This window comes from Cheilinus undulatus, linkage group 6 (genome assembly GCF_018320785.1).
Source record: "Cheilinus undulatus linkage group 6, ASM1832078v1, whole genome shotgun sequence".
Lineage (NCBI taxonomy): Eukaryota > Metazoa > Chordata > Actinopteri > Labriformes > Labridae > Cheilinus > Cheilinus undulatus.
The window spans coordinates 35,662,179-35,688,651 of NC_054870.1; the positions used below are offsets into that span (position 1 = coordinate 35,662,179).

At 39.1% G+C, this 26,473-nt stretch overlaps 1 protein-coding gene across 14 annotated transcripts in view; it reads right to left on the minus strand.

The window, feature by feature from the left end:
• Window positions 1-26,473, minus strand: part of kcnma1a (potassium large conductance calcium-activated channel, subfamily M, alpha member 1a) — a 237,967-nt gene that overhangs the window by 28,421 nt on the left and 183,073 nt on the right. For 4 of the 14 annotated variants that reach the window (XM_041790162.1, XM_041790159.1, XM_041790168.1 and 1 more), the window contains exons 14-20: window positions 24,128-24,283; window positions 23,503-23,612; window positions 23,278-23,346; window positions 17,150-17,236; window positions 16,981-17,057; window positions 14,964-14,972; window positions 1,846-1,939 (exon numbers count right to left, since the gene is read on the minus strand). In XM_041790162.1, the coding sequence (XP_041646096.1) occupies window positions 1,846-1,939; window positions 14,964-14,972; window positions 16,981-17,057; window positions 17,150-17,236; window positions 23,278-23,346; window positions 23,503-23,612; window positions 24,128-24,283 (602 nt within the window). Of the gene's footprint in view, window positions 1-1,845; window positions 1,940-5,686; window positions 5,768-6,153; window positions 6,187-10,772; window positions 10,947-14,963; window positions 14,973-16,980; window positions 17,058-17,149; window positions 17,237-23,277; window positions 23,347-23,502; window positions 23,613-24,127; window positions 24,284-26,473 lie in introns of all 14 variants that reach the window. The other 10 variants (XM_041790164.1, XM_041790160.1, XM_041790169.1 and 7 more) reach the window with 5 other exon arrangements.

Here is a 26,473-nt window from a genome sequence, read left to right on the forward strand (position 1 = left end):
GCTACCTCAAACAATCACTTTTCATTGTGCATAAAATTCACCTTGTAAAGAACAACTGTTTAATATATATGGTGTTATATGTTGACAGGGGCAGCTGTGAAGGGGGGCTTCAGACTGTGATGGATAATTTGATGTTTTGCTGAGGGCTAAGACTAGGAAAAAAAAATCTACACCTATAACAGAGGACCTGTCATCCCAGTACCCAAGAGCCAGCAGAATACAGAAGCACCCCTAAAGCAGAGAAAACTTTGACACTGCTTTGAAGCGTTTTCAAAACTGAGTAAATAACTCGCAAGAATTATTATCAGCGGGAGATCAAAGCAAAGATGCATATATTACATGGCAAACAGGGACCATCTCCTAAGCAAAAAAGGAAGAGAAGAAAAGGTTTTGTGCTTTAAGTTAGGCAAACTAAACAGCCTTTTAAACAAGCAGTTAGCTGGAAATGTGCCAACGTCTGGTTGTTTTTGTAGCAGCCTTCTCCCTCTGAGCGAGGGCATCTAAAATGATGCTCTGCTGCAAACTAGACTGAAGGGTACGACTCTGTGTAAGGCTAATGGTTCAGCAAGTGTGAAGGCTTATTAAGTTCTTGTTTTGTGAAGAACTGAGGGGGAGGCCGACTAGTATACTGGACGAAATCACACAGGCATGCCAGTGCAGCGAGAGGAATGCTGCCTAAGGGAAGTATGCTGGACCAACATACAAAGAACTCCACTATAAATGTTAGAAAAATACACTACAGTACCATAAGAACAACAAGAAATTGTGAAGTGATAACAAAGATCAAAAAGTTTTGCATAGATATTTAAACTTCTTTATCTTTATCTCAATATTACGCTTGTTTAAGAAATTGAACACTAAAAATAATGTATTTTTTATATAATAGATATTCGGAATTCAAGAGAAAATATGTATAATACCACACAGTTCATATAAAGGACTGTTACTGTACAAACAGTGACAAGTGCGTGTGACAAAAGCAACACAGCTCCCTCTTCCTTCTTGTAAAGTCATATACTAGATGACAACCATAACACTTACTCTCATTAAGAGAAGGGCAGCGTAGCTATGAGTGTTCCTGTCCTGTCAGATCTTCCCTACCATGCCTTCATAATGCCGTCCCAATCCACACAGCTCGGCCTCCCTGTGTTTTCCACGCTATCGTGTTGCTAACCCCGCCTTGAAGCCAGAGACGCACAAAAACCTACCCCTTTTATCTTTCAAAATCAATTAACAGCAATTTAATTCCACAAGACAGGATAAAAGGAAGGTAATATTTGAATTCATATTTGATTGTGATGATACATCTCACATATGGCCTTAAGTACCAGAAACAGTACTCACAGGGGTTCCCACAATAGAAGAGTAGCCTGAGGGCAAAGTAACCATGCAGGTCCCTCTGATTGGTTGCTGGTGTCATTAGTGCCAGCATTGTTTAAGGAGCACATGTGGACCAGACCGGAGGAGGTGACAGCTGGGACTTTAAAGCCAGAGGAGTTTTAAGACGGCTCCTCACAGCCACTTCTCATGACAGAAATATTTTTTTCAGCTCTGTCATTAACAGCTGACAGCATGCCATCCTAAACAGCCAAAGCCTAACAGGGCACTTCTCCCTTTCTCTTTCTCTCACAGACTTTCTTACCTCCTTCTTCTGCCACCCCTAATTTGCCCCCTCCCATCCATCCAAAACTCCCACCATCTCACCATCAGCGAGCGGCATTCTGCCTCTGAAGTATCTCTCACACACATACCTCCATCCCGTCCTCCCCGCCTTCTTCCCTGCATCTGACTTCCTCTCACTCCCTGTTTGAAGGCATGAAGGAGAATAAAATCTGCGTCTCTTACCTCATCATTTTGGGTGAACAGTTGGGTGAGTTTCGCATCCCTCCGTTGCGCTGCTTTTTTTTGGGCGAGAGAGTTGATGGATGCTCGTCTTCGACTGCAAAAACATGCACAGAATGTCAGAGTAGAGACAGATGCTTGGAAACGTGTGCTGGACCTGATATGAAAAAAAAGGCAACAATCAAACATTGCAAACAAAAAAACTTAACAAAAGAAAAGAAAAATTAATAATTCAGTGTCAAATTGAGAAATTACAGAAAAAGCATTAGTAACGGACAATGGTAAATCTGAAAAGGCAGAAGGAAACCACAGATAAAAAACAATAAACAAAAAACAAACAAAAAAAAAACAACAACCTGAAAATGTTACAGAAGGCTCATGTCCCAAACCGCCCCTTACTGGCTCTTCTATGATTCACTTTTACAGGGCCTTTATGCACTAATTCAGATGTTCAGTGTGCTCTTTTGAGTGTGCCTATAGCAGTTTGCATCAGAGTGACCATGCTTACCTACACCATTAATTGCCATGTGATGGGATAGATTGTCATTGTCAGTGGGCACGGGCAAAAGCAATGACAATGAGATAAATAAAGGTTATGGAGATGAATCTTAATTGTGTATTTTTATTAAGTTTTTCTGAACCCACCCAATCATTGCAGTACTATGTAAAAGGTATGATGTCACATCTACAGATCTACATCTAACACTTAGCACTCAACACACATCATGAAGGCCAGGGCCGGCTAATTAATTAGTGGAAAATGATTGTCAAAAGCAGATAGGAAATGCACATGATCCTCCACTAGACTTTGGAGTTTAAATGACAAATATTCTTCATGTAGGATTAAACAGTCAGCTATTGTTTGATGCTTTGGTGTTAAGCATTTGCTGGATGCTGAGCAAAGCCGTGCTATTTCTTTTTTAAGCTGTGTGTCAACTCTCCATGTTGAAAAATAGAAAAAATACATATTTTCAAGCTCTGCTTTAGTCCTAGTCAAGGACGAGAGAAAGCAGCCATAGTGAGGCCAGGCCCAGTCATCTGAGGATTTCAGTGAAGCTAACAGTAGTCTGATCTTCACTACTGTCTGTGAGTTTCAGACAGGAACCCAGATATTTCATCCACTCTGCACTCTCCCAGCGCAAATGCCAAGTGCACCGTCACTTCAAACCCGTATTAGTCCTTTGGTTAGGAATCAATAACACAGCATGATATTAGTGCAAATCAATGTGCACGCTGCAAGCCGTGACTATTCCAAGCATGTGGAAATTCATTACTGTCTAAGCACCCATCCTAGGCTGTCACCTAATTCTGCTAATAAAAGATAAGAAATATGACTTTGCCTTCTAATAAAATGTCATTCCTTGACATTTCCTTTATGCAACTGGGCATTCTGAATAGCTAATATCACAAGCACTTTCCACTTTACAAATAATTCTGTCTCTTATGTGCTTTGAAAATACCACATCAAAAAATACATATGATCTTTTCCATATCATTTGACAGACTCCTCCTGGCCTAAACCTAATTTATTTACAATAGGAGCATATCTTCTATTATATGTCTAAAACAATAAAATCACATGCTTTCCAGAAACTGGGCCATTAAGAACACAGCTTATACAGTAAAATATAATAACCAAAACTTATGCCCAAAATATATCCTCAGAGCTCACAAGTCCTGCAACATATCTAAAAACATAAATACCAATATTTTTCTTTTGTGTCACTTCTACGTTCCCATGTTTTAGCACTCCTCAGTTTTGAAGTCTCCCCATGTAGACAGAAGCCACTGCACTAGCAGGCAAATCCGTGCAAAGCAGCAGGAGCAACAACAGCAGCAGCTCCAGCAGAGTGAACCGTCATGCAGCAAACAAGACAAAATGAGGGGACGGGACAGGCGGGGTTACTGGCTGATGCATCCCGCTAAGGGGGCAACCTACGGTGCCTACTGTGACTGAGCAGCATGGCATTACTCGGGTGGTAGCGGTATTTCACCGGCAGACTGCGGGCCCGGTTCAGCCGACTCTCAGCCAGGGATCTGGCCGTCACGTCTCCTGGACCTGAGATACTGAGGCGCAGTTTCGAGGGGTCGGCCCCAGGCCCTGGCCCCACAGGGAGCAGGCTTCCTTTACGGTTATTAACGAGTGGGATGTTGTTTGTGCCCAGGTTGACCAGGGGCTCCTGGTTGGGGTGCAGGGTGTTGGGAAGGAGCGCATTTGTGGTGATGGAGGTGGAGGAGCAGCCCGTGGTTTTAACTGATCGGTTTTGAAAAGACGGTTTAACTTCATCCATTACTGTCAAACAATGGAGAATAAAAAGTGTGAGAAAGTCTGTATTAAGAACAAAATTAGTTAGTATTTAAAGTAGTGAGTAAAACTGCAGTAAATTAATCATTTTATTTGCTATTTTCAGGGGAAATTTCACCTTTGTCGGGGGGGGGTTAAATTCAAGATTTTTACTTATCTTAACAAAAATGATGATCGTAATCTGATCAAACATTTGTTTGGTTAAAAAAAATCTTTTTTTGAAAGACAGAAATCAATGCCATAAATGATTTAGAATTTTTCTGAATCTGTTGTTGATATTTAATTCTTGTTTAACTTCTCTCATCTTTATAACTACTTTGCATTTGTGACAAACATTTATTCATAAGCAATCTCTTAGTTTTCTTTCACAGCAGTACAGCAAATTCTAGTAAAACAATGCAAAAAACAACCTGAATTAAACTATTCAGCTCCTACCACTGTCAGTCTCGCACAATGATTAATATTACTTTAATTTTAAAAAGCATATCAATCGCACATCTCTTATAAAATACTAATTAAAAACTGCATCATTAAACATTTCAAGAATTAAATCTGAAAAATGTACTTCACATTTTTTAGACCTACAGTTATCAGTTATCCTACTGTCAACAAAAAACACTACATTTTTTCTCACTCTCACTTTGGCAGTGACAGAATTTCCTGGGACAATCTGCTAAGTCGAATTGAAGAAAGCACACCTGATGTTCACTCTGCTGTCTCACCAAAAACACGCACTGATATACACAATCCAATTGATGCTGCAGAGTCCCCCCATATGTTGGTATATATTGAAGGTTTGTGAACTTAAATGAGTGGGGAGGGGCTTTTTTCCTCTCCTTGGCAGAGGGGTGGTTGGTTGGTTGTTTGGAGGAGAGAACATGCTTGGGTGGCCCCGGGCGATAAACAGACGTTTATCCCGGCCGTCAGCTGCCTCCTTGATTTACGGGGCGCCACCGATAGCTCCTGGATTCATCTGGCCCTTGTCAAACACGTGCAGCGTTAGAGAGTGCTCACCCGCCCTGGCAGGTCCACTGTGCATCCTGAACAACCCAGACGGCAACTGTCCCTTCCTGAAATGCTAATCACATGATGGTACTGTCCTGCATGCAAGCCTTATCGGATCGCTGTGACCCAATGTAAACTGGATGATGAGGCAGTGCAGTAACAACTAAAAATGTTTACTTTTGTATGTGAACCAAGCTGGCTTTGCCTTTATAGTGTTTGCTGCATGAGCAAGCTTTGCTCTTCATGTGCATTGCAACTGCATGAAAAAGCTTTTCTATGCCATGCAATGTTGTTAAATTACTTTTTGAGTACAAAGGTAAACTGATATAACAACTGTAATGAATCCTTGTATTTTTCTCTTTTAAAAAGGAAGGAAAAATTATTTTCAATACTTATTTTCTACATAAGAACAAATACATTGAATACAAAATATACAAATAAAAAGTTAGAGGTGACATATAGCATTTCAAAACTAAAATGCAATCTTAAGCATTAAATAGTAATGCATTTCACAATTATTTATCAAAGATTTACCTAAATTGCAATCAGCTTTGAACCGAACGCCAGCCTCTTTCTGACTTCCACTGTTCCCTGGTGTTGTAGCGCCATCTGCTGCTACATGCAGCACAATACAAAAAGAATAGTTCATGGAACTACAAGGCATTATCAAACACAAAGTTATTTAGTTTCAATTTCTACTTAATTCAGGAAATTAATATTTCTATTTCCTGTCAACAAAGATAGAATTTATTTAATGACAGCTGAGTTGGAATAAACAGTCTAAATGAGTTAAAGATTTGTTTTAAACTGGTTAAACTGTGAGTTCACTTTGTCTCTGTATAAGACACAAGGCAACATCACAATGTGCTAAAGGGATAGGAACAACAAAGCAAAACTAAAGCAAAGCATCAGTACTGATTATGTTACATGACAGAGTGAGGGGTCTACAGTCTAAACATTGAGTTGGAGCAGAATGGAGAAGGACAGAGAGACACACTTACGTGATCTGACATATCCATTATACTTATATTTGGCTGAGGAGAATGCAAAGACAAGTGGCCGGTCACACAGAGGGAGAAAGGATGTAATGAAACAGGCACATTAGGAAATAGAGACATCAACATAAGAGCGATAGATGGGTATTAAATAAAATGTAACTATAATGAAGTAGTGTAATGAGGTCACAGACAAAATAATAGAAAAAAATCAAATGATAAAGAAAGTAGTGGGTGTGATGACTGAAGGTTGATGGCACAAAAAGGCAGACTGAGGGATGAAATAAAATGTCCATTCACAGATTGAGCCATGCTTTAAGGAAAATGTCAAATGAGACGTGATGACAGACTGATTTTATTCAACTTTTTAAATATCTATTTTCTTAGTTTTATAGTTTTGATATTATTTAAGTTTCTCACTAAAAAATGCCTTAACTTTTAACATTTTGACTTAAATGTGATGAACACTGCAACGTTTGAAGACAGAACTAATAAGCCACCATGGGAAACAAAGACTTAGAGAGCATGTAGACGTCCAAAACACAGACAGCAGACAATCGCTAACAAAACAGGAGCACTAACAGAGCACAAGTGTATAGAGACTTGCTCTTTGCATGCAGTCCAGCTGAGACTGTAACACTGGATTTTTTTAAACATGGGTTCAATGCAACAATTTGAAATCTCTAGGCTGGCTCTATTTTCTGTGATTAACAATTTCATTGGTTTTCAAATAATGTCAAATACAAACACACAGACCCCTCCACAAATACCCACACCTGGTTACCATGCCTCATTCAATCAGTCTTGGTTTTAAGCTTCAACAAAACTTCATCTTAAGCCGAGGACATGGTAAATTATCACTGTGAAAGGAAAAAATCTGGCTAACTCTTATAACCAGATCTTTATCTGTGTTCGCAACATTTATCACCTTGTGTTAACAGTTTCTGAACTTCACTGAGGAGGTTCTGAGGACCCATTAAAGTACTGGTACAGTGGGCACTTGAACTGAGCTCTGAGCTGCTGACACTCCAACTCTTTTCCAGAGTCTCTTCCAGCAGGAAAGGTCACAGTGAGGGCCCAGGGCTGGCCTATGACACAGATCCTCCAACAGGGACCCTCAGTGGCCCTGGCATCTGTCTCTAGCAATCTGCCTGCATCGCAGAGGCAACAGACTAACTGGCTAGCATTTGGGGCGTAGCGAGGCGGCATAGGACAGAGGGTAGGGGGTAGTGGGGGGTGGAACCAAGCCTGCCTGGTGGACAGGAGCTGTCAGGGCAAGTTTGGTGACGGACCAGCAGGGCTGGGAAAATGAAAATGCAAACATAATTTCTGTGTCAGGATAAATAAGGTCCCCAGCAATGAGATGCAGATGCACACACATGCACAGACAGAGAGAGAGAAGTGCATGTTGTTGCACACACGAGATACAGGCATGCACGCACACACGCAGAGCCCAGAAGGCCACGGACTAGCCAAAAGCATCCCCCAAGCCCAGGATATCCAACCATTGTCTGTAACCCAGCTACCTCGAAGTCTGTATTATATAAAAACTGTCACGTCTCTACTGTCTCTCACCAAAGGGAAGTTGGCTGCCTATGCTCATGTTCCGGTCACCACGATGATAATATGACACTAACATACAAACCGAAAATAAACCTCAGATTCAACTGAACTACTCAGAATTACCTAAAAGGTTGTATTTCAAAGTTTAAATTGTTGAAGACAAAAATCCAAACACACAATCAAGATCTCAAACCTAGTCTATTGTACTTCATACTAAGCACAAGTTGGATAAACTTCCTAATGTTCAATTTCTTACCTCTTTACCATGTTTACACCAAATGATTCAGCTCTATTGGGAGCTCAAATGTGGCCTATTTCAATTCCAATAACATACAAACAGACAGCACAGTTTCACATGATCTAAATTAACAGAGGACTGCATTTATGTCGATTGCATACACATTATGTCAAAAGAAGCCCTATAACCCTAAATTGACAAAAAGCCATTATTTAAATGTTGTGTCATAAAGTTTGCAGAGCAATTCAGAGCTTTATGTGTGCATCATATAAAGTGTTTGGGTTCCCCCAGTGTATGTGTGTGGTCTCGCATCAAAACACAGGATATATTAAACCAAAGACTCCTATCAAGGAATCAATTATCTAAGCACCACGTCTTGAAAAATCTGGTTCAGATGTACAAGGGCATGAAGTCATCATGGACAAAGATGTCTTATCCTCCTAGTTTGGTGGAAAAAAGACGGGAAACAGGGAGAGGAAATCCTACAATCCCTGACTGACAAAGCCCAATGCACTCCTCCACTAAACTCACTTTGTTCAGACAAAGTCAGAGTTAAAAAGGGAAAGAAATCTAAGACAGAGGAGGCTTTCCCTGAAATCCTACGGGGGGTTGAGGGAGAAGTGAGATCAGTAACCATGTAATGGCCAGTAATTGGTACCGAGGGATATCAGCGCAGGCTGAACTACAAGAGGCCAAGCCAAACTCATCATGGCATGTTTGACACTAATCTAGGCTGAGTCGGCAGACGGTGGGAGAATGTTGAGAAGGAAATCAGATCTGTATGTCTGAACCCCACGCTTTGATAGGGAGTCCTACTGCTGCCATGTCTAATTGACACACAATTTAGTATTTCCCAACCACTAAAAAGAGAAAGGAGAGGGATCTTCCAGGAGCTTTTTTTTTATCCTGCCTGTCTTTATCGTGCCAACATTACCATTTTGTAGTCCTTTTTTTACTCTGTTCCTCTTTCTTTTTCTTTATCAAGTTTCTTGTCCTCTTTGCTGCATTTCAAAATCACTCCTGCCCATTTCAGGGTTCTTACATGCTATTGAAAATCAAATCTAAGACTTTTTAAGACCTGAAATGAGAAAAATTAAGACCACTTTTTCCAAAGTAAATGGTCAAAAAGGTACAGCGGACCAGGACTGAATTTTCTGATTTAATGAGCTGTTTATGAACTGCCAAATGTTACTGAAATGTGTTGGTCATAAATGCCAACAGTTAACGTCTCTATTCCATTAACAGGCAGTATATTTAACTTAACACATTTTAGCAGGTGAACTAAGATGATCTAAACAGTTTAACTATCAAGACGCAGAAAGGATTTTTGGGTTGGCAACCGAGCCCAGAGGTTAGAGAACTGAACTAGTCTTCTCCAACAGAACAGGGTGTATTTGATTACAATGAGTCAGATAAAATCAGAGAGGGGCCTGGGGTCCTCCTCTGGGAAATTAAGAACATCCAACACTGAATTCCCTGTATTCTAGAGAATATTTATGCAACAATTTGTGGGAGAAGATGTTTAAAATCCTATAAGGTTGGCTAGAAAATTAAGATTAGATAAGAATTTGTCTTTGTTAAAGTGCCTTCTAAAATTAAAGATCTCTCACTGGTATAAATCAGGCATTTTAAACATTCAAGGTCTTAAATTTCAAAAGTACAATTTAAGACTTTATTTAAGAATTTCAAGGGTCTGCAGGAACCCTGCCATTTTACATTTACTTTTCCTCCCATTGCTTCTTTTCCAGATGTACTGCAAACTGTTAAAGACCACAAAAACATCTCGGACAAAACCCATTATGATCAGCAGAGCAAGAAATATTGAGGATATAATGTATCATTTGAGGGGAAAAATGTTACTTCCTTGCTTTCTACCCTTTCTTTCAAAGTGATTTCCTCACAAAAAGGGTATTTCACTGTCTGTCATTAGTTAATAGTTGCTTTGTGTCAGCATTAGAAATGTTTTAATTTCAGTGTACTGCTCCTTATTGATAATGTTAAATTAGATGGTTCGATTTCCCTATTTAGATGTGTGATTTTCTCCTTCAGTGTTTTTAAAACTTTTCTTGTTAAGGTCCAATCTAAAAGAACAGACAAAGAGAGGCAAAGCTGCTTTAACAGAAATAAGTACAAAATGAAAACAGATTAACTCAGAAGGTTGTACAGTAAGGGCCCTCAAAGTAAAAGTAAATCACATCATTAAAAAACACTGTAACAATACAAGATACCAATTTGCATTTCTGTATATAAAAAAATCTTACCTTCAACAGTTTAAAACAATCCAAATCCAAAATTTAATTGTATTACAAAACTGCATGATTGATGCAGCATGCGGTAGCCACATGTCTAACACCTACAGTACTGTACAGTACGGCAGCACCACAGAGTCACACCACCACTTACCCACCACACATTACACACATGAAATCACACTAACGGCGTCAGTGAACATGAGAAATTAAAAGATGAAGATAACAGTAAATCAAATCAATAAGGAGATAAGGAATGGATAAACCTAAGAACTGGAGAGAGATCGAGAGAAAGAGAGACATAGAAATGTAGATAAAAGGTAGAAGTTCACTGTACTGCTTGAATGATAGACTGATAGAAACAAAAGCAGTAAGTCACTGAGAAAAAATTGTTTGAAAAATAAATTAATTCACAAAATCCACAGTTAAACAAACTATGGAGTCACAGTAAACGAATCACATCACAGACAACAATACGGATACACATACAGGTACGGACGGTCCCTTTGCATGGTACAATACACGGAGCACACACCACAGACATGTAACAGCATGTGTTGGGCGGTGTAACTTACAGGCACGTAAAGTGGTTGCGCAATCATGAACAGAGACAGAGGAAAGTGGATAGGCCCTCTGAAGGGTGTCCATGTTACTATGTACACTGCCTGACATGCAAGAGCAGTCTTGCTCTGAACGGCCGCAATCAAAACAACATGCCAGTTTCATTCGTTTGTAGACGGACATCTTGGCTACAGTCATGTTTTGGGATGAGAGGAGAGGAAAAGCAGCAGGTTAATGGCAAAAGGAGAAATATTCATCCAGGGGAAGTCGGAAGGTAACTTCATCAGAAAGTGCAAGCCTTAGACACCTGCTTTCACAGTCTTGAACCCCAGATTTAATAAAAAAACACTTAATGCGCAGAGATTTACTTCAAAATCCAATTATATTTTTCATATTTCTTGCTTAAAAACACTTAAGTTTGGACGATATAATATTATAAGAAGTGTATTTTTTTATAATCATATACTATCACAGTCTCGAGAGGTCAAGCTGTGTGCTAAGGCTGTTACAAGTCAAAAGGCAAAAATATAACAAGGGGAAAGAGGGGTGAGGAGGAAAGGGAGAAATAAGGCTGGCATTCAGGAGGCATGAGCAATGTCTTCAGCAGCAAACCTCATACAATGTTTCATACATTTGTACATCCTCTATCCATTTGGCTAAAGGAGTGGATCACGTACCTGTATCCCATCATGCAGCTGTAGCGGCTCTGTCCAAGGCATCACACTATTCTACTGGCTAGACTGGCCAATTCATGCTATTGTAGATTAAGACTTGCTGTTTCACTGCACCACTCCCCAGGGGAAGCTTCACTCTAATGTGCATGTTTGCAAAATCAGTATGTGCTTGATATTCTCTCAGATTCTTTAAAGGCAGATCCTCTCAAATAGATAGAAAAGTAAACTCATCAGTAATAAAAAGCTCCCTGAATTCAGGGGATTTAAGCTTTGCATTGTTTGATATGATCAGTATGGTGACTTATGTTGGCAAACACTAACAAACTTTAATTATTACCCTGTATTTAAAATTACTGTAATTTTATTACTCGAACGACTGTAACCTTTTATCACACTGTTCCATGTGTACCATTAATATACAATCACGGACAACATTATACACCTATTTACTACCTGTTAAAATGACATTCACACACATTTCTAATCAGCCAATCCCATGCCTGCAACCAGTGGCATGTAGACATGGTCAAGACAATCTGCTAAAGTTCAAACCAAACATCAGAATATAAAAGAAAGGGGTTTTAAGTGATTCTGGACGTGCCATGGCTGTTGGTGCAAGTTGGGCTAGTCTGATTATTTGACAAACTGCTGATCTACTGTGTTATCATGCACAACCATCTTTATGGTTTACAGAGAAAGGTGAAAAAAGAGAAACTATCCAGTGAGCAGAAGTTCTCTGGGTTAAATTACATTGTTGGTGGCTACAGTCAGAGGAGAATACTCCAACTAGTTCTAGCTCATAGAAAGACAACAATAGCTCTAATAACTACTGCTAACAATCAAGGTAGCTGGTAGATCATCAACAATAGACAACACTTCAAACCTTGAAGCAGATGAGCTACAACAGCAGAAAACCAGTCCAGGTGTCACACCTGTCAGCTAAGAACAGGAGGCTACTATTCACAAAGGCTCACCAAAACCAATACAAGAGTGAAAAATGCTGCCTGACCTGATGAGTATTAATTTCTCCTACTACATTCAAGTGTTAGGGGCAGAATTTGAAAAAAGCCTGCAAGACCAAGAACAACCACAGCACATTCCAGGTCATTTAAATCACCTTTCTTCCCCATTCTTATGCTCAGTTTGAACTTCCGCAGATTGCCTTGATCATGTTTTCATGTTTAAATAATATATTGCCATGTAATTGACTTATTAGACATTTGTGTGAATGAGCAGTAGAGGTGTACCTCATGAAGTGACAAGGGTGTGCGTAAATGACTGTGCATCTTACTGCAATTGTGCATTTACAAGTCAAGATAAAAATTCAATGATTACTGTTATGACTTAGCATTTCACAGATGTTTATTTTCATTTCTGGTTGTTGAATATGAAAGCATAATAATATAAAAATTCCTCCTTTATTTCTCATCAATTTGCAGTCAAAAACCTTGAGCAGCAAATTTCTGTTATGTGTACACGTGTTTGTTTGTGAAGCTTTGAACCCCAGGGGAAGCAGGAGTGAACGTCTCCAGAGTAGCACATCTAGATTGCTGTGACTCTGGGCAGAAACAGTCCCTGGTCCCCATTCCCTCATTGCCAAGGTGTAAACACACAGCAGACTGATACTGTCTTGCACCTTTACAGAGTCACTTTCAGCATCTTTGACTCTGAGTCACAATGGGAAATAAGATTTTGTAGGAAGTAATAAGCTTTTGATTCTAGCTGAGGAAAGAATTAAAGAATAACATTTGGGATGTAGGAATAAGGGACTGTTGTATCCTGCAGCATGCACATGTGCCTTATGATCATGCACAAAATGTGTTTTTGGTCTCAGCAACATGGAAAAGTACATAGATAACTGTTCACAGTATTGAAACAGTTTTGGAGGCATGGCAGACAAGTGCAGCGAAGCTATCACTTCATGCTGAAATTTCATACTTCAGAGTTTTTGCTTAGGCATTTGGACCACAGTATATGTATGTTAGGTTGTTGATCATTAACAGGTGGAGGGGGAGTAATGGAAAACACGAGACGCACACACGCACACACACTGACAATGTCTTTGACTTCTGACTTCACAAATACCCAGATTCTTGCCTAGATTTATAAGGTGTCCATTTCAGGGCATTCCTGATGGATGATTCAACATGACGGTGGCCCTGATAAACTGTCTGCATGGGTTTTATCAGTCACCATCTCCTATAATCCACCAAGACGCCACATACTCAAACAGAAGCTATCAGGGCACTATGTTGAATACAAAGGATGTCCCAAAGAAAGCACCATTGTGATAGATCATCCTAAAAATTCCTTATTCAGCAAGAGTGCAAGGAGAAATGATACTGTTACAGTAGCTCAAGAGCTGAACTTTGAGCGATGGAGGAAGAAAAGAGTGCAGAAGACAAATGCTTTTTTCCTTTTATAGGCAAACTTTGTGGAGAAACACACACCCCTCAACAACATGCTGTAAATAATAACCAATAAGAGCCACAAAATAACAAAAGTGTAGTCAGGATGATGGATTGTTCAAGTTTTTTTTCCAGTACACAGACAGTCTGTTTTGGTCCTTGCATTTTTGCTGAACAGGTTTCAGAGGACTTGGGTTCCTCTACAGACATCTCCATTTAATGTTGTATTTTTTAAACATGACTCTGGCATGACGCCGCCATCTGGTGGCACTCTAATGCTATGACAATTTCAACTCCATAATGCTAGTGGACTTTTCATCCAATGCAAAGAGTACAACAAAAAGGGCCTAACGACTGTCCTGATTTGAAATGCACAAGACTGGCGTGGTGACATTTCAACTCTTCAAGGAACTAAGGGTCTCTGTTACCTCAGTCTGAGAAGGCAATGAGTTTAAAAAGGGTCTGAGATCACAGATGAATGGAGCGGGGGGGGGGCCAGATTGTTTTGATTGTGTTTTGGCAACCTAGCTTGTTAGAATTTGGAGGACGTCCCACAAGGACGTTTACTGCTCTCTGAAAGTACAGCCACACACAGAACTTCCTTTGACAGAGAGCAGATCCTTTAAATCTCAGTGGTTCTTGTTCATTTGCTTTTCCTTGTGTTAGCTTTTCTAAATCTTTGATTACTGTACGACATCTCAGATTTGTATTACTTTTCTTCTGTACTTTCATGGATCATGACACTATAAGGAGGTTAATCAAGGGCAATGACATAGGGCTTGCAGCAGATTGCCTTCCAAATGCCAAATATGAGTTTGGTTTGATGACCAAATAGAGAGGAAAAACTGCAGACCTCATCGGCCACATCCGATTAAGTCACAGTCTATTTAATTGTCCTTTCCAACTAGAACCAGCTGACTGAAGGACTGATGCTGGAGGGAGTTTGATTTCTGCTGTTTTGGTCTGGTCTGGTCTGAGAACAGTGTAGAAATGAGTGGCGAGGAGAAGGATGCAGAAGCTACACTGGTACATGCAACATAGATACAGTATACTATTTGCTGAAGAGGAAAAAAACACTTGCACTGCACTCTGGGTAATTGTACACCCATTTCCTTTTACTCACAATAAATCACTACCAGTGAGTAGTTAAAATTAAGTGGTGTTTTCCAATGGCAGCAGGGAAGGAAATACATCAAAAGTGTGTCACTGGTCATAAAGAAACATGGGAAAAACAACAGAAGAGAACAAAACATGATAGAACAGAACACACTGTAGGACACACTTCCATTACAGTAATGGAACTGTCAGCTTTCTAAATGCAACTCTCTTGTTTGCAACAACTGTAATAAGACAAAACATAACGTCATGTCCATCACGAAAGTCTGGGACATGAGGATATTAAGAAAGCAAAGAGAGATAAACAGTTAATTTAAATGAAACCACAGCGTGAAAGGCTTTTGATTCCATTGAGCTGGGGAAGCAAACCATTGTCTGAATAATTGAAATGGCACTGACAAAAGACGGTAATGTATTCTAAAACCAAGCTTTGTCAGAATCAGGATGCTTACTGTAATTGTCTGTGACCTTTAGTGGAGAGATGGGATATTCACCTAAATTATTTATCCAGTGGCTAACATGTCCTGACAAGTGACTTTTCTACATAGGTCAGTTATATTTATGTGCTGCTCCTGCCTTAATTGTGATGTTATGTTTGCATTAAAAAGGGGGAAAAATATTGATTTGACAGGGCCATTTAGTATAGTGTGAAATGTCTAACATTTAACAATGAAGACAACTATTCAATACATGTCTATGACCTTAAAGCTTCTTAGACTGGCCACACACTAGATAATTTTAAGCCCATTTTTTTTTAAAGATTTTTATTTTTTGGCTTATACCTCCTTTCCAGATTTAGGACAGTGGACATAAAGGGCAGGAGCCACAGATCAGAATCAAACCCAGGCTACCCACATCTTCTTCAAGACAGCAGCCTCTGTACAGGGCTTACAGACACAACCGTGATGCCACCAAGCAAACCTGAGACTTTTTTTTTTTTTTTTTTTTTTTTTTTGCTGTTCCTAGTCAAGTCAGAGCCTCCCTTATCCTGAATCATTTTTACCAGAGATGACTGATATGTACTGTGCTTTCAGAAAGTATTCAGACACCCTTCACTTCTTTCTTACATTGCAGCCTGATGCTACAGTCAAAAAAGATAAAAACATATGTAATCAATCTACACTCAATACCTCTAACACTACACTCAGATCCCTAATACATACACAGCTACCTCTTCTTTTTTTTATTTTTCACTGAAAAACAGAATGCACATCAGGACAGCCAGCTGAGGAAGTCTATCGTCCTACATATTTCTCTTTCTTCTGAAGTCAAGTTAGATCTAGTCTGCCCAAATTGTTTAGTTTGCAGGTTTGGAGGATTATGACTTTTAAATCAGATGAAACTGTCCTTGTGTCCAGAGTCCCCCATCTTTTCGTATTCAGTACAAATTTAAAAATCTTCTGGTGTGTGGCAAGCCTTTATAGGATTAATACATTTTACGTGTTAGAAAAGAGCATGATGCTTTAGGTCATATCTGCTCAAATTTAGAACTGGTCATTGGTTTTCTGGGGGAAAAAAAGATAAAGTTTAAAAAGAAAAAATTAAGTGTACTTCTTTCAATCTATAACTCTGTGTTAACTTTTTTTGCACACATGGGAAATAAAATGGCAAATGATTTTACTCCTGTGTGTTTCATTCACTTCCATTTAAAGTTTTTGTTGATAAAATTGTATTTATAAATGATTAAATCAAAAGAAAAAAGTATTCAAAAATGAGAATACCTCTTATTTAACAAAAAAGATAAATCAGATACTGACCAATGTTTATACCATTATGGATGTTATGGAAGCTCAAATGGGACCCATAACAAAACATTTTCCTATGTGTACAATGGTGACATCATAAATTTCCTTTAAAAACACAGTGCCACAGTAGGAAAAACAATGGTACAATAAAAGGTACAAATTCAGCGTAAAACCTGTCAACCCTCAAGTATAATGGGACACAGATCCACAGACAGATTCTGGAGAGAGAGGAAGGGGACAAAGGGAGTCGATGGGGCCAAAAGAGGGACAGCTACTCACGTCGTTTGCAGCCGCACTTCTTTATCCGCTTAGGGTCTGTGATGTCATCATGACAAGCTTTGCAGTAGAAAAATGCTCTAAAAAAGTGACAGTAAAAATGTTTACCACATAAACCACAACGATTAAAGCTAATAAAGGGTCAGTTTTACACCTGGATGGCCCGGATTACCTTTTTACTTCTTTGGCATCACTGGCAATAAAGAATCCCAGTGTTCCCTCCTGCATCTTGACATGGTTTCCTGGGTTGATGAGGATGCTGGGTAATCAGAGAAACAGACACATCATGCTCATTAACTCCTGGTCAACACTTAGCTCATAAACAACATGCTAATCAAGAGGAATGGTACACACACTCATTGAAGCCATCAATTGGACCTGCATCTAAAATTCTGTTTGGTTTTTTGGTATCCTTTAAGTTATAACTATCACGCCTAGTCTTTTGATTTTGGGCAATTTGCTGATGTGATGACAGAATATACAACAGCATGATCACACACTGATTTTTTTGTCTTTTTTTATAGAGTGATACTGGGAAGGGGGACACAGAGGTAGAAGGAAAGTGAAAAGGGCAGAAAGATTAGAATTATGGCCATGAGTTGGGTTTCACTGTTAGCACTCAGTACAGTTGTTAGATCAAAATGAATGTTATGATTGCCACTGAGACATGGCTGTAGTACAGAGAATGTAAAGTAACTCTCAGTTAGTATTTGACAGTGGGATGCAAGGGAATGAACAGCTCTTGTTTTGTGAGTACTGGGCTGTTTTTACCCCTTTTCCACCAAGCCAGTTCAAGAGCTAGAAGTGGTTTGGAGTTGGTTCAGTTTAAGAACCGGCAGAGAACCGTTTGCTTTTCCTCAGGCTGGAGCTAGCCCTGACAGCTAGATCATAACGTCACTGTAAACGTCACAGTGTTGTTTCCACAACGCTAGTGGCAAACTCCAGAACAGCAGCAGAAATGACAAATCCTATCGCTCTACAAGCTGTCTCTCTCTGTTTGTGTTGGCATGTACACATTGCAAAGTTACCTTGTTGTGGTTTTATTTAGTTTGGGTACATTTACGATATTTATGAAAGCGATTCACTCCATGTAAGAAACGATCCTCTCATAGATTTTGTTCTATGCCATACTTTCCTTGTCTGCAGTACCATGATAATATTAGTGTGTTAAAAGTTAATTAGAAACCTGATTAGAAGTAACGTTAAAAATGGCAGAGAAATCTGGGGTTCTCCGGGAGCAAGATCCATCATTGGAAACCTTGCTTTAAAAGTATTTTTATAGTTTACATGAAGGTAAAATTTCCTGCAGGTCAGCATATCTCGGTTCAGCACCACTGAATCAACCTTAGTCCTGTTCTAGCCTCTTGATTCAGGCTTGCACTAGGCCCATGCCCCATCTCTACAGGTATCCTCCCAGCTGACCCCTCCACTATGCATGCAGTCGCACCCATCGTCTGGACCAGCCCACCGGGTCCTGGACACCCAGAATGCAGTGACCCAGTCAGGCCTGGGAAACTGTGCAAGTTGCCCATAAAAGCACAGCTGCCGTTCCCGTATCAGGCATCTGACCCTCCCCAGCCTTGCTCTCCTGAGCACGTCAGCTTTAGGCACCAAAGATGGGCTGAAGAGAGGTTGTCGCAAAGGAGTCCAGCTGTTGCCTAAGAGTCTACCTTATAATAGTAGAATAAGACTATTACATATATGTACGTATATGTGTTTGTGTCTATGTATATGGCTAATTTTGATCTCTTTGTAAACTGTCCTCCTTATTTATCTACAGGTACTGTTATGGCTGCACCCAGACCAGCACTAGACCTGGCTTGGTAGAAAAAGGGCATCAGTGACTCTAATAAGGTCTATATGTTTTTCCTGAATATTCTACAATGATGGATAAAGGTCCAAGGTTAGATTAAGTCCCCTAAATATCAAAAATAACTTTTTAGTTAAAGCTTAAAGCAAAAAGAATGCATCTGAGCTTGTTATTATTTCATTGTAACCTGTGCTTTAGTTTCATTGGTATCTAAACAATGGTTCAAAAATATGGTCCATTATGTTATCATGAGGCTGCACTAAAGCAACTGTCAAGAGATGTATGAGTTAAACCTCTAACCTTTTATCTGGCTGTATCATTCCCCATTAATTAGACTGGGACAAAGATTAGACACCACACACACGTACTGTATGCTCACACACACGCACACACACCCTGTTCATTAATGGTTACCTGTGGGCAACAATCATCAATGATGTGAGTGTGAACTAAGAAATCAAACACTGAATCCACAAACCTTTAAGTGTCACACTTCTTCAAAATATGAGCCCAGATGAAAGATACTGAGATTTAATTAATGTGCTCTAACAGAAAAAATCGATTTTTGAACATGATACTGTGGCTTACACCCACCATCAGTTCCTGAGTACCTTAATGGCAATTTTGCACTTAGAAACTTGTTTAAAACTCACACAGTGAATTTAAGTTATAGTCATATGTCACTCGTGTAAAATGTCTAAAAAGGTTTCCATCTCCTACATCTTTCCTCTGGGCTCGAGAAAAGGCTACATTGGAGAAAACAAACAAAAATATTAAGGGAGCAATTAAATCGATACACATATAGGGCTTTGGTCAAATTGCACCAGTCATGCAGATTGGTTGTTCATTCCACAGTTTTTTGTGCAAGAAGTAAATCAGCATCTAACATTCACTCGGATTGAATGGCCCCCAGAGAAGTAAACAGGCAGAATGCCTGGCATGCTTTTTAGTGAAAATAAAGAACAAATCAAATCAAGACATTTTCACAAACATTGCTGCCCAAATCTGAGATTTTACAGGTGAATCAATCCAAGACATTTTTCTCCTGTCGCGCGCAAACTGGTGAATAGCAGCTTCGGATGCATCAAAACCTCATATTGTGAGCAACAAGGCAAGCCATATACAACTTTTTTTGTGATAGTGTCATAGCATGCAGTTACCAAACAGCATGAAGAGGACAATAATCAAACAGAACGGCATAGCCACTGAAGTACAGGTATAGGGACAGGTACGTAGATGCAGACGGTTGCAGTAACTTCTGTGCAGTTGGATTGTTTCTCAAACACCAAACTGACAGGAAGTGACCTCACTTAAGAACATCTACTCGAAAGACGCATGAGCATGACTTAACATGGTGACTGAGACCCACAAGAATTCACAAACGCACACAATCCCACACACAAACTCTCCCTCACGAGGTACGCGCACACATACTCAGACGCACGTAAATGCACAGATGATATACATTGAGCACTGAGAACATGATGGGGTGATGGAATGCAAAAGTGAAATGTGGGTCACTTGCGACCATCATAGCCTGTGGTTATTAAATACTGGTTTGGATACATTTAATTCTATCCAAAATCAACAGCGCCATGCCTTTCCTAGTGTGTAAAATGATGACGAGAAAAGAGATTGGTGGGGTGCTGCTGGTGTAATAAATCCATGAAGAAAAATGCATGCTCTTTATCAGCCACTGCCTTGAGCAATGGCAGATAATCAGTCAAATTATTCAAAGATTAAATCAGAGATGTAGAACAACAGATTATTAGTTCTTATCAACACCACATCTGAGGTCTAAGTTATGTGTGGACAAACTTCTCAGGGATTCTGAGTCAAAGAACCATGAAAAACTGTTCTGGCATGATTAAAAAACACCATGGGTGGAATAATCAGCTTGGCAAAGCTCACATACTGAAGGTAACAACTGAGCAACACTGAAAAAGAACTGAAAGTGAGGGAAATTAACTAAGCAAAGGACAAGTAAACGACAAAACGGAAAATATCAAAAAAGAGGTAGATATGGAGAGGGTGAGCATTTGGCCTTGGTACACCGACAACAGCAAAGACAAAGAAACAGCACTTCTACAAACATGTCCAATTTATCTATCCTCTCTCTGCCTGCAAAGAAGTTAGTGCATTAAGCACAAGGGACACCATAAAAAGAGTTAGAAAAAGAGGCCTGTGAGATAGGGTTTGGAAAAATATCCTTAGGGAAACTCCCAAAGTCAGAAGCTTTAAAGTGGTGAAGATTTGGTGGAACTTTGGAAGTAAGATAAGGTAGAGGGCATACCGCTTTCGGCTTCTGCAAACAACAAGAAAAAAATCTCAAATCAAACAGTTATCACGGACAGAAAGGGAGAGGAGAATGACACAAACTTTCCCTGCATATTTAGAAGGTACGCCTAAACGGCAGCAAGTGACGCAACTATGAACAAACACACAGTTATTTCATGCTTGTCCAAGGGTGAGGTCCTTGCACCTAAAAATGACTGCATGTTAAAGATAAAGCTTTAAACACATGTTATCTTTCAACAAGAGTGTGATAAGACCAAATGGCACCGAAAATTGTGGCAGTCCATTTTCTAGAAGGAGCTGTTGGTGAAAACAAAATTACCGTTTTGTATGAAATAATCACAATCATTATCATTAATAAAATGGTTAATTAAATACTTGCTGGAAAGAATTCAAGAGCTGAGACAAGAAACAGTACCCCAGGATACCCTCAATTTAAGTATAAAGTATATTAAAACACAAAGGTTACAAAGTTGACAAATGTAAACTGAGCTACGAGTTTCTTAAGCTTTTACATTAAAATAATCATTACTACATTGCCACCTCCAAGTACATAAAAAATGTAACTGTTGGATGGCATGTGGCTTGGATTATGCATTAAGATTACAGAAACATATTACTTTATGATATTAATGGTGATAAACTGCCGTGAAGTTAGGGGTTACAGTTGGATGGCATGTGGCTTGGATTATGCATTAAGATTACAGAAACATATTACTTTATGATATTAATGGTGATAAACTGCCGTGAAGTTAGGGGTTACAGCACATGGAGTATGGATGTGCAGCAAATTGCCTGTTTTGTTGTTAAACAATCACTTAACTGATTGCAAAAATCTGCCAAAAAAAAAAAAAAAAGCACTATGTATTTTTTGTACAGTAGCCCGTCTGAAATCTATGTTTTAATTTTAACCCGGCTGGTACCCTTTCCAAAATGTGCCACCATCATGTATTACTGATTGAATTTTTTAATTATAGGACATCTGGAAAATCAGAATTGAAGTTTTTTCCATGATGGCAGATTATCAAAGTTGTTTTTGAAACATAAATCTAAAATGTTAAGCACCTTTGACAGAGGTTTGCACTCCATTAAGGGCCTCACACACCAAGGTTTTGTTGTGCGAATAAATCATATGAAATTTTTTTCATTGGAGTATTTAGTGAGTCAATGCAGGCTTTCACACCAGAAACATAATTTCTCAGTGCAAAACTGCAACTTTTTTTTTTTTTTTTTTTTTTTACCAGTGGCTGATTTTTTCAAAGTTACACTCCTAGCAAGTGCACATCTGACCAATCAAAACACTAGTTGTTTCCAAGTTTTAAGGCAGACAGAGGAGCAAAAAAGTCCTCCTCTCTAACACCACATGATGTTTTTCCTCTTTATCTATTTGTCTGCAGCCAGCACAGAGTTGTTTTTGTTTTTAATCTGATATTATGTAGACTGGTAAGAGAGGGAGAAAGGCAGCAAGCACACCAACATGTGAACGTAAATGCAATGTTCGCACAGTTGGAGCTGTTTCCAAATTTACATGATTTTGCTCCAATGAAACATTTAACAACACAGTGTCCTCTTACCTCAGACATACAGCTAATAAATGCTCCTGATCAATAAGCTCACTGAAATTACACCTCTGACCAGTACGTCTCACAACCAGTTTGCTGTGAGGGGAGTTTACAAATATTTTCCTCTTAACATCATTTTTGATAACATTATCAGAGGACAGGTGAATACACACCAAAGACCTTTGCAGCTGGAATGATTTTTAGAATCTTCATCATTTATTCTGAAAATTTGGTTGCTCCTGATGTGCATAGAAAGGCTAAACAAAGTTCGCCTCCAAATTATTCACATTTCATGCCATTCATTTGCATCGTCCTTAATGGGTCAAGGCCTTTGGAGCTTTCTAGAGGTGTTATGGTTTGTTCTAATTTTAGGGTTGTTTAGAAAGGTACCGTGCTTTTGATTTTAGAAACTAGTCAGTATTTAAAACACTAGAGAAATACTCATAACAGCATGCTCAAATGTCTTTCATAAACTTGATGTCATAAAATGGAACATGGATATAAACTGTAATTAAAGCAGCAAAAAGGTTTATGAGGTGAAAATATAAGACAACTTTTCAAAAGGTCACACAATAGTACAGTTTTACCACAGTTGTACCTGATTTTACTGGAAGGAAGATCCAATATACAAACCTGCTTTCTCTTTGCTCGGACTTGTATTCAATAGCAATAAGCAGCAGCTTCAGCTTCACGTAACACAGCCTGTAAAACATTCACACTAGTTAGAAAAATAAGAAAATGATTGGATTTCAATACTCTTCACATCCTTTGACTTTTTTGTGTCTTTCTTCACTTCTATCTAGACAATCACCCACCAGTGAGTGCACTCTTGCTGAGTGGGGAAAGAGTGATACTTACTCACAGACGGTGGGGAAGGAGAGGCCCACAAAGGCACTGGACAAATACTCTGTGTACATCTCATTAGCCACTCCTTCTAGGTAATACTTCTGCCATGTGTCCTCCTCAATCTGACAAAACACAAGCACAGAAATGTCAGAATGTAAGAACCAAAAAAGAAAAAAAAAGCAACACTTTCTTCCTTCCAATAAAGACTCAATGTGGCCTGCAGATGTTCGGCCGCACAGCCTCAGCCTGGTCATTATAAGCTGATCCATCATCCTTATGACATGAGAACAGTTCTTTGATAGAGACAAGCACCTCTTCAATCCTGAGCCACAGAAACACTGAACAGATTCCATATGAAATGTCACATTAAAATATGATGTGCCAGGGTGACTGCACACTCTGATGGAAGCCTTTCGCTGGAAAAAGATGTCAAAATTTCCTGGGGAATGTACTGATAGATCTACTCCATCTGTCAGTGGAGAACATACAGTATCCACTTGAGGTAACCTCAGTCACAGTTCCTAAATAAATCATCTAATTTACAAAAATGCAATGTGAGAATTCATTCATCCATATGATTGCATATAACTTAAGCAGTGACTGAGACAAGGCAAGTTAATCATGTCCTCTGTGTTACCTCAATGAAAGACCTCATGGAGAAGAGGTTGGCCAGCATGGTGGACAGGCCCTGGGCCAGACAGCTTTGGGCAATGAAGCCTGCCTTCAGCTCCGCCAGGCAGATAGCATCGTCACCCTCCTTCCAGTTCCAGCTTGGAATGTTCAGCAGATGGGCCTTCATCACATGAAAAGGCAAAAAAGGTCATAAAAGGCACACAAAAATGAGTGGATGTCTCACACACTTTTTGGAAAATATGTGCATTTCCTTTGGAAGAAAGTTTGAATTTGTTTAAAGTTTTACATCATTCTCAAGTATGAAGGAAAGCTTAGAAAAAAAGAGCAAACGTAAACCAACCTCAGGAAAGTAACTGTCCAAGCCTACAAACTGACCTGAGCAGTGCCCTAAATTTTAAACCTTTAGATATCTCACACAGAACCTCAGCACTTCTGAAGACTTTGAAACCAGAGAGGAACCAATTTATCCCTCAAAATATTAGAGTACGCAATTGCATGTCCCCATTATAGCCAATATCAGCATGGATATTAATTCAATTTTGGATACTTAAGGCAAAAAACAAAACACAAAACCCTTCCTACACACTCTTTAAAAAAAAAAATCAAATTTAAGACTTTTGAGACCCTTTCAAGACCTGAACTGAGGAAAAAAAAAATACAATTTTTTGCATGGTTAACCATATCAGGTCTGACTTTTTGGTCACTAACATCCAAATTTGAAGATGTCTGGCACATTTAATGCCTCTATTCTATCAATATGCCATATGGTGATATTTATCACAACACATTTTAGCAGGTGTGCTGAGCTGATTCTAAACAGTTTAGCTATTAAAAAGCAGAAAAATGCTTTTGTAGAGGAAGACCTGTCAAAATAAGGGTAGGCTGCACCATTTTTTATAGCAGTGATGTTAGAGAATTGGACTAGTGTTACACAACAGAACAGAGTTGATTAAGTCACAGTGAGTAAGATAAAATCAATGAGGGGTCTGGGGTTCTCCCCCTGGAAATTTAGAACATCCAACACTGACATCACTGAGGTATGGATAATTTTTCATTTCTGCATCAATATCCCACAATGCACAGACAGGTGTGCAACTTTTTTTTAATTTATCAAATTTCTGTAATTGAGTAACTTTTTTCCTATGACTTTTAATTCTTACACTTAAGTTAATTTTAACCAGAGTAACCGTTTCTTGAGTACAACAGTCTTACATTTTCTACCTTCGTGTACAGCACTCACTGCGGATTTACTGAGATTGGCAGACAACGGAGGAGGTAGCAGTGGCACACCGTAAAAAACGCATGAAGACTTTTGAGACTTTTTTTTGGTAGACGTATTATTATTTCATCACATCACTGCCATCAATATCTTATTGGCATCGTGGCTATGGGCTATCAAGATAACCGTTCTTTAACCTACCATAAGTTACATTAAAGGTGCGTTGGACATAATTAAACTATTATTGAATATTTGAACAGTGGCGCGTGTAGAACATGCAGCGGGGGTTAGCAACTTTGTTTGGCTAGCATGAGCTCCAAAATAGCCATCAGAAGAGGAAAATTCAGTCTCTTAACTCTTCTGTTATTGAAAATACAGAGCTATAAAATATGTAATAACATAAACAAGCAGTAAAACTTTTATAGTGCAACCTGCGTTGTAAGGTTACCTGAGAAAACGGGTCGAGTACGACGGTTGGAAAAGCGTTTCAACACTGCGTCAAACGCCAATTAGTTATGTGTTGGTGCTGAACGAGTAGGTTCAAATTTCCGACTCTTTTGCACGAACGATAAGATTCGGATCATATTTCGGATCACAAACCGTTTCATAGCATTACTTTTTAAAATGTATGTTTATTCTGTATGTCTCTCTGTGTTATGTGATTGAGTAGAAGGGATTAGTAGGGATTAGTAGGGAGTAAAATACCAGCATGGATATCAATTCTGTGTCATAGTATTGCTAAATTTGGCAGGTCAAGTGAAGCCAAACCGATACCAAATGACCCAATCACTAAAAGAGGCTCCAATTCCCATCACTAACTCCAATACACATATCACAAACAAATGAGGTGGTGGTTTAAATAATGTAAAAGAAACCTTTTTCATGCTTGACTTGTAATGTTTATAGTAAGATTTATTTTATTCATCAGATCTTCATCAGTTCATAAATTACCTTCGAAGGTGTAAATTTTATACTAAAACTGCCATGATATTTTTCATATCTTAATGATGTGAAGATACCCTTGTACAAGTCCATAAAAGGGGATGAAGGGGAGAACTTCCTGGGGCCCATGAGGTCAGCAAAATTGTGGTCCATTGTAAAGTTAATCTGTTATATTTTATATTTAACTGC